General features: G+C 53.9%; 2 protein-coding genes across 3 annotated transcripts; one reads left to right on the forward strand and one right to left on the reverse strand.

Annotated features, from left to right (window-relative positions):
- The first annotated feature begins 3286 nt into the window (after nt 1-3286).
- SDRG_15524 lies at nt 3287-5052 on the forward strand. Of its 2 annotated transcripts, XM_008621699.1 has the most exons (8): nt 3287-3761; nt 3811-3874; nt 3922-4245; nt 4294-4473; nt 4518-4592; nt 4656-4727; nt 4777-4847; nt 4900-5052. In XM_008621699.1, the coding sequence occupies exons 1-8, from the start codon at nt 3331-3333 to the stop codon at nt 5024-5026; spliced, it is 1344 nt and encodes a 447-aa protein (XP_008619921.1). In that variant the 5' UTR covers nt 3287-3330; the 3' UTR covers nt 5027-5052. The 2 variants fall into 2 exon arrangements, with proteins under 2 accessions (XP_008619921.1, XP_008619922.1); XM_008621700.1 differs by having other exon boundaries at nt 3331-3761; nt 4777-4921.
- Nucleotides 5014-6776, reverse strand: SDRG_15525 (hypothetical protein). The gene is made up of 7 exons (XM_008621701.1): nt 6639-6776; nt 6313-6589; nt 5937-6262; nt 5819-5884; nt 5692-5766; nt 5242-5645; nt 5014-5191 (listed from the first exon to the last, which is right to left on the reverse strand). The coding sequence occupies exons 1-7, from the start codon at nt 6729-6731 to the stop codon at nt 5086-5088; spliced, it is 1347 nt and encodes a 448-aa protein (XP_008619923.1). The 5' UTR covers nt 6732-6776; the 3' UTR covers nt 5014-5085.
- Nucleotides 6777-7940: the final 1164 nt, after the last annotated feature.

The raw sequence follows: 7940 nt of genomic DNA on the forward strand, positions 1-7940 counted from the left end.
AACTCGAGGTTCCGAACGAGGTCGCTGGCCCAGAAAACGTGACGGATCATGGATGGTCGCCTTCTCGTTGACGACGTTTTGGTTCCAGTGTTACGAGCATGTCAGTGCTTGACGCGAGCTCGATGAGGATACATTCGTCGATGCACACTTGTAGTTGAAGCATCCAAAGGGGGCGTGACCCGAGTCGTGCTGGAAATGATGCTGCTCAGAGATACGCCTTGGACGAGCCGTGTGATCGTGTTGCCGACTACGCGGAATGCGTTGGCGGAGCCGCACTAGCCGGTGGGCGCCGAGAGACTGATGCCGATACGTGTAGCGCCAACCAAAATTGGTTGCTGTCAGCTGCACAACCCCGCAGGTGTCGAGAAAACTGCAGCAGTGGCACCCGATGTCCCATCACGTCCGCGCTCGTTGAAGCTGTCGCACGTAACCAGGTTATGTACCTACGCAAGTAACCAAGTGATGCCCGCTGCTACGTCGGCCAAGCGTAGCCACGAGAGCAGTGATAGGACGACCTTGCGGGAGTGTGAATTTGAAACGACTCGCCGCTCAAAAACATCACGACGTGGATGAGACGTGCGTCGACCGAGAGAGGTTGGAGGCTCATTTTCTCGAGGCCGAGTGGGCAGCAGCTACCGCATCGATCCTTCTCTGAAAAATCGTCGGTGCAGATTGATGTGGTGCCGGCAGGTTGAACCAGGGGTCCGCGGCATGCCGCAGATTTTTGTGCGATGGCATTGCATACCGGGTGACCATGACGAGCGAGCTGAACTCTTAGAGGAGCGTCGTTTCCTGGGACGGTGATCTGCTGGCGACACCCGCGCATCAGTACAACCACGGATTGGGGCGCAACCGCGCTGCCGCTGCCAGCTGCCAAACTGAGACTCGCAGCTCGACACTGCCTTCGCCAGCGAAGAACCCTTGAGGCGTTCACCAAAGCGCTGAGCACGCCGGTCTTGCTTTAACTCCAGACGTAGACGCGCCCCGTGGTTGGTTCAGTCGAGCCATGTAGCGAGCGCCGCTAAAATGTCAACCATCGTGTACGCCGTAAACTCGGGCGGCACACTATCCTCGACCCGGATGTCACCGTTGTCAAGATGCAGATGGCACCTAGTCGACCGTCCATTATCCAGTCGGTTGATTCCTGCTTCACACGCAGGAGGTGCGGTGTTGTCCCTTCCCATTGACGTTGGCATCAGAACCATCCAGTCGATTCTTGATAATCATGCTAGACAGCATGTCATCATACCACCCTCCACTCGTGTGAAGATGCACGCAAACCAAGAAGCGTTTGCCTCGATCACGTCCGAAGACGCCCAGTCCGAGTGGCGAATGACTCGGCCGCGCCCGAAGACGCAAACACGAGTCACCGCGTGCCCCGGTTGTATCCGAAGATGCCTTGACAGTCCGAGTGGCGAGTAGCTTGACCTCGCCCATAAGTGCCCACAGGCCCAGTTGCGGTTGGTTGATTACGCCGAGACGACAGAGTCGCTGTTGTCGAACGGAGAGGATGTAGTTGCGTGATTTGTCTAAGGTGGGATCACGAGTACCAACCTAGGCAGCTTCACAGCTCCAAGTCCGCCCTCAAAGCCGCCCAGCGCGCCGCCGGGCGGTGTTGGTGAGAGCCATCGCGACCGTGTGAATGCGCAGCCGCCCGTCAACACCGGTGCACCATGTGTACCGTCATCAATGGAGGCGCAGCCAGAGCGTCTGACGGAATTGGCGAGTGTGCTTGGTCGGCGTGGCTTTGACTGCCGCCTTGACTGTGACCTTGCCTGTCGTATTGCCGTGCTGGCCGTGAGTTGGGTCGCGAGGGGGAAAAAGAGAACAAAAACCCCGAACGTCTTGTGAGCTGCGGTACTGATGACGTCGCACTGCTGGGAGAACTTGTCGGCGTAGTCGAGCAGATCAATGCCCAAGGCAAGTGCACCCTCGTCGTACACACTGAGATCGCGGAGCCGAACGTGTAGATGTAGACAGACACAGAGCGAGGTTGGCGCGCCAGTTGAGCAAAAAACAAAGGTGCCGAGACGGGTAGGGAAAACGGACCGTATCGCACTCACCCACGAGCGCCAGGGACGCAATTGGCAGGGGCGCTAGATACTGCGTGTTAGTAAATCGCCAGTGCCCTTGTATGAGTTCCTGAGCGCGCTCTTGGGCTGCTGCTCGTGTATGCTGGTATAGCGACCGAGTGGCCGCAGTGCGGTTGCGTGCGCGATGCTCGCGCTGGAGACGTAGATGTGAAGGGTGTCGCCGTCTTGGCTAAAGGTCACGAAACCACGGTGCGTCGCACGCCCGACGGCCACCGTCGCCTGCTGATCGTCGCTCGTCGGGGCCGGGCAAGCGTGCGGACGGTGTCGGACTCGTCAATGATGACGCCAGCCACCGAGCGCCTTCCTTGAGGCGCACCGAGCTGGAAACCACCATTGAGAGACTAAGCTTAGGGCCTTGGTTGCCGCGCAGATGCGGCATATGTCGCCGTGAGAAAGCAAGGTACTTGCAGAAGCTTAGCTTTTGACTGATACTACAAATTCATGGATGACTCAAGCCGCTTGCTCTGCGCCTGGAACTTTTAACGTGTGCGTGCTTCCATGTCTTTGTCTTCTAGAACGCTCGGCCTTGCGCGGAAAACCTCGTCCAATTCTTGGAAATGGCACGTTTGAGGTCGAAAACTTGTATATGAAAATTTGTCGGATTTTTGCTTGATTTAACGGTAAATAAGGCCCGCATCTTAACCCGACAATTTTGGTCAAAGTGGACAAATTTGGTCAGATGCTCGACGCAAAACCGGTGCCCGACTTCCAGCGGTGCGAGCAAAATACGTCTAAAGTCACCGCAGGACGAGCAACACGCTTCCGGGACTGCAATCGCGTCGGAAATTTTACAACACCTAAAATTCTCTCCAGAATCGGTTCAACGTCGCAAAGGGCTGAAAAGTCACACAACGGACAGTACATAGTAATAGAGCAGACGTTTTTGGCCCTCCCTACCTTAATTGGTCCGTCTTCTAGCTTCTATTACTCAGCATCTAGATATGCTACGAAGAAGATCAAACTATATTCGTGTTCCCCTATGTCTCGGCCATTGTTATATAGCACGCTTAGCGCACAGAACGGCTTTAAATATCGTTTATAGCCCGCACAAAAAGGTCGTAAATCTCTGCCGGGTACTAGTACTGTGTATGCTGTCACAGGGCGTCGCAGTTTTCTGTTGTTTTTTCGATTTCACGGTAAATATACTGTAAGTTTGTATGTTGTTACGGGTTGTCGCAGTTTTCTGTGGGTTGGTTGTCGCAGTTTTCTGTGGCTTGGAACCAACGGCCACGCAAGGATGATGCGCGAGATCTTCGACACGTTCTTGACGGACCCAGTCCTCTTGTCAGAGGACGTGTACGTGCTCTGGCTCGAGGGCCAGAACGCAACGAGTGCTCTGGATGTCCGGTTCCGGTCGTATGGACCCTCGTCTGCGTCGTCGGAAAGCCTGTCCGATGACCGCGACGACGAACTGCGCGATCTCATTTGGCGGGACACGGTCGACCAGTATCGCCTCTTTGAGAAGCTCGAGTCGTATTTCATGCACCCGAAGCTTCTTCGCACGCAGCTTCTCTTCCAGATCCCTGCATGGCAGCAACAAGAGATGACGGAGAAGTACTATGGCCTCGACGGGCCCGTCGTGCGTCGCCTTGTCGGAAAGAAGCTCACGTCAAAAGCGCAAAAAGACCTTGACGAAGTCAGCGAGCAGTCGTTCCGGACGCTCAAGAAGTTTGTGTGATTAGTTCCTGCTCCGGACTGATCGATACCCGTGCTGTAGCTGTCGGCGCCAATTTGAGAACCTCCGGCGCATTTACGCCTTGCTTGAAGAAAAGAACTTTCAGGTACTTCTACACCGCATGACCAATCAGGCACCAGCGTTTCTTCATAGGGCTGCATTGCACGTGCTATCAGCGATCACTTCCTCATCTCAGATCGACTCGCCGCAAAGTACGCCGGCATCGTCTTTCTTGTCCACGGGCGTTTCGAAGTGCACATGACACACAAGACAGTCGGGTTCCTGACATGGTCAGACCTACAATTTTTTGCGGCACTGCTTATGAGCCATTGGGTCATGCCATCCACGAAGCGCCACTTGGGCCCTACCAAGCTCGCATGCAAGACACTCTCGGCGTCCATTGCGGTCCTTGCCGAAGGCTCTGCCCTCAACTGTGTCCGGCTTCGACACCGAGTTACCCCTGACGCTTTGGTTTGTGTATGTCTTCGCTGTTGGCTATTTTACTAGGTTAAAATTGATTTCTAGGACACCACCGACACTGACTGGCCGTCGCTGTCGCACCTTGAAACGAAAGTGACGCCAATGAGTGCTCGTCACTGCGTTGGCGTCGACCTAAACCAACGCATGACGAACGCGCTTCGGGACCTCAAAGCACACTTTCTCAACGACGTAGAGACGCTGACCGAGTACCGCAATATCGTCATGGTATGCTCGTGCTCTGTAGTGCATCTTTATCTATTTCTTGTTAGCTCGAGCTTCAATCCAAATTGCAACCAGAGCAACTAGACCATCTTGGCCTGAAGATGCTACCGATAGCACGCGGGGTACGCAACACAAACTCACCTAGTCATTTGGCTCGATCTCTCATATCGAGGAATTTAACGTAGCTGCTCACGATTGGCGCTGGGCTCTCACAGCCAAAAGAACTCAAGGATCTCATCGAAGACGTCGTGGACGCCGTAAGTTTTCGGCGCTTGGTGGTCGTGCAATAATGATGAGTTATTCTAGGCTGGACACGTGTTTAAGGATTCGAAACTGCGTCTGACCGATATCGATTTGGTCTTCTCTGCGCTCATCGAGTACGTCTCATTCCTTCCGTCAACTTCGTTGGATCAGGTCTACGAATGCTAGTTCATTGAGTGCAATCGACGTATGGTACCTAAACGCAGACGAGACGCGTTTGCTCTTGCTTGCGAGCTGGGAATTATTTCTCAGTGTTGTTCGTGGCGTGCTCGTCACCATTTATGACAGACTCTAATAATTGTAATATTGCATCGGTGGGTGTACAATTATTGTCTCTGCTACATGCAGTTTTAATTACTTGGCCCAAGGCTTCGCAACCGCTGTCGCAACTGATGGCGTGTCCAAGCGGGCTTGCGCCTCCGTCGAGAGCTTGTCTTCGATCGTGCGAATGCCGGGAACCCTATAAAGTGAACGTAAACCGCTGCTCCAGGAACGACCATTCGAACATACTCTTCGCCGTTCTGCACCATCTTCATGACATCCGCAAAGGACGTAGGGTAGCTCGGTTCGGTGCTTGAGATAATAGGGCTACTACTGACGTCGTCAACTTCGATGCGCGCCGCCTTCTGCTTGACATCTTGCTTCGCACCAAGCTTTTGCAAGAACGATTCCAGGTTGGGGGTCTCAACCGTTGTTTTCTCTGCAGACTCAACCACGATCGCTGATGGCGCGTGTGTCGAGAGAAAGTTCTCGGCTGCGAGCGAGAGCACATCCCCGTTGTTGGCGACCGCACTCTCGAAGGCAGAGACAGCAGCCTTCAAAATCGTCAAGCTCGACGGCTGCTCGTGCCATTTCCATTCCATGCTCATGCCGACCTTCTCGAACCCAATGCTCGTAAGTAGCGCAATATGGTGCTGCGCGTCGTCAGAAAAGTGAATCGCTTGGCGTGTGCAAATCTACCTGAAGCGGCTCGATCTTTTGCTTGAAGTTGGCGTTGCCTGTCGCAATGCGTCGGTACCGTGGTACGTCTGGCTGCTAATTGAAGGCATGAATGCTAAACCGAATGACGATAGTTTGGCGCGTCTACCTCGACCAAATTCTTGGTGTACATGATGAGAATGCCAGCCGCCTGTTTGATGGCGTCAGCGTCGTTCTAATCATAAAATAGTAGCGTGAGGGGAGACATTTACGGGCTCGTTACGCACGTCCAGCTCGACGAGGCGAAGAGCGTCGAGCATTTTGGATGCTTTGATCTGAAAGTCGGCCAGAGCATCGAGAACCGGCGTCGACTCCTTGAGTGCGTTGGGTACATCGATAGCGACGGGGTTCACATTTGCAGCACGCATTGGCTGCAGCTTCTTCACGGCGGCTTTGAGACTCGTGAGCTCAGTGCGCAGCTCCGTTATGATTTGCGACGTAGTTGTTTGGCTGGAGAGCAATGCTCGCCGTTCTTGAGCCTCGAGTTGCATGACGCTCATAAGCTTGACCATCTCAGCTGTCTGTCCTTGGATCGCCTGGACAAGCGCCGTTTCTAGGTTTGCAGGTGTGATGTGAGGTACGAACGACAGGAAAGATGAGAACCGTTTGAGACTGTGGCTACACGAGCATAATCGTCGGCTGATTCAGTGTCCATCTTTTGGCTTTCGTCGTACTGCATGAACTTCCAGAGAAAACCGAGCGCGGCCGTTGTGCCTGCGAGTGGGAAAAGCGTAGACCAAATCGAGGATGACGCTGGCGCCGGTGCAGACTTGGCGAGCGCAACGTTAGTTTGGTGATGAGTCTCCACAGCAGCGTTGATCTCCGCGCGCGAAAGTCCCTTCTTTTCGAGGAACTCGAGGCGTTCGGCAAGTGGCGTCGCCTAACGCAGCGAACGACATTGACGCATGTTACGGTGGATGCGGGCGTACCTGCACGTCCGGGTGGCTTAGGAACCGAACGCCGCTGGCGACCTTCTCGGTGTCGATGGACGCGGGCGTCGGGGCAACGTCGGTCGTCTCCATCGCGTCGTTGGAGTCGCAAAATTCTTGGTGACACGAAATCCGCACGCTCAACTCATATCGAAGTTGAACTCGAAGTTCGAAGCGTTGCGTAAACAGTGGCAATCTTGACTGTGATATGCCGGTGAAGCATGTCCTAGTTACAGATAACGAACGCAAGACTCGACCACAGTGGTACACCAACATATATGGCAAAATGTATAGAGGCGGCAGGAGGCCCCACTTGCAGGAAAAAAAATATTTCCACATGTTTTGCCAGCCAGGTCCCATCAGTTACTTTTGATTGGCCAAAAACTTCTTTTATCATCCAATTAGAGGCCATATCAACTCCCGCTGAATGCATCGGGACAAACCCTGGGATAAACATCAATGGCCAAGAGCGGCCTTCGCATCAACATTCTTGCACAAACATTCCTTCCTGAAGCGCTAGATGATGAACGCGTAGATTCCGATGCGCAATGCTGTATTTTTTACACGTCATACTAGTACATGGTAGTCTTCGGCAGCGCCTTTTCCCAGGCCTTGCGAATGGTTGCGGGATTGAAGTTGCGCGTGCTGTGCAGCCGCAAACGCACGAATGCTCTGGATCGGGTTCGACAAGTCGAGCTTGAGCAGCGCTTGCCGGTCACGGACAAAGTAGTGACGTTGGACACGCTGCGGTAGGCGTGTTGACCGTTGCATGTAGACCCGATGGTGCGCTGTCGGCTTGAAGTCCCAGTCGATGTCGTGAATAAACTCTTCGACGAGGAACTCGTCGCAGCACCTTGGAGAGTAGAACACGACACCTTCTCGAGTAGCGTAGCGCGTCGACGTCAGACGTTCACTGGTGCATGCCGCATGAGCAAGACCTCCGCACATCATGCAGTCGAGTGGTGCACCTTGTGCGCACGCACGGAAGAGACAGCTCATTGCTGATGACGGTCGATCGACAAATGAAGTGTGCCGAAGATCGCAATGTCGTGCGATTGTGGACCTTTGTCCCAATCGCAGGTTCTGCCCAGCCGTCAGTCCGCCTTCTGATTGGTCCATTTCACATGCGTTTTCATTGGTAGAAAGTCATGGGATGGCGTGAGGTGGCCGTTGCCTCGGCATTGTGATTTTATTCAAAGTACCACTGTGGTCGAGTCTTGCGTTCGTTATCTGTAGAACCACCGGTCCCGATGCTTTCTTGACCAGCGGTGCTGTCTTCAATGGTCCATGCTCTCATTCAAT

This window comes from Saprolegnia diclina (assembly GCF_000281045.1).
Source record: "Saprolegnia diclina VS20 unplaced genomic scaffold supercont1.95, whole genome shotgun sequence".
Classification (NCBI taxonomy): Eukaryota; Oomycota; class Saprolegniomycetes; order Saprolegniales; family Saprolegniaceae; genus Saprolegnia; species Saprolegnia diclina.

Excerpts from the sequence above, each read along its gene's own strand:
- SDRG_15525 (XM_008621701.1), bottom strand. The coding sequence starts at position 6,731 with ATGGAGACGACCGACGTTGCCCCGACGCCCGCGTCCATCGACACCGAG. Across the intron at positions 5,885-5,936 it reads TTCGCCTCGTCGAGCTGGAC|AACGACGCTGACGCCATCAA; the intron begins GTGCGTAACGAG and ends TTTTATGATTAG. Across the intron at positions 5,646-5,691 it reads AAAAGATCGAGCCGCTTCAG|CACCATATTGCGCTACTTAC; the intron begins GTAGATTTGCAC and ends GACGACGCGCAG.
- SDRG_15524 (XM_008621699.1), top strand. The coding sequence starts at position 3,331 with ATGATGCGCGAGATCTTCGACACGTTCTTGACGGACCCAGTCCTCTTG. Across the intron at positions 3,762-3,810 it reads TCGTTCCGGACGCTCAAGAA|CTGTCGGCGCCAATTTGAGA; the intron begins GTTTGTGTGATT and ends CCCGTGCTGTAG. Across the intron at positions 3,875-3,921 it reads TTGAAGAAAAGAACTTTCAG|GGCTGCATTGCACGTGCTAT; the intron begins GTACTTCTACAC and ends GTTTCTTCATAG.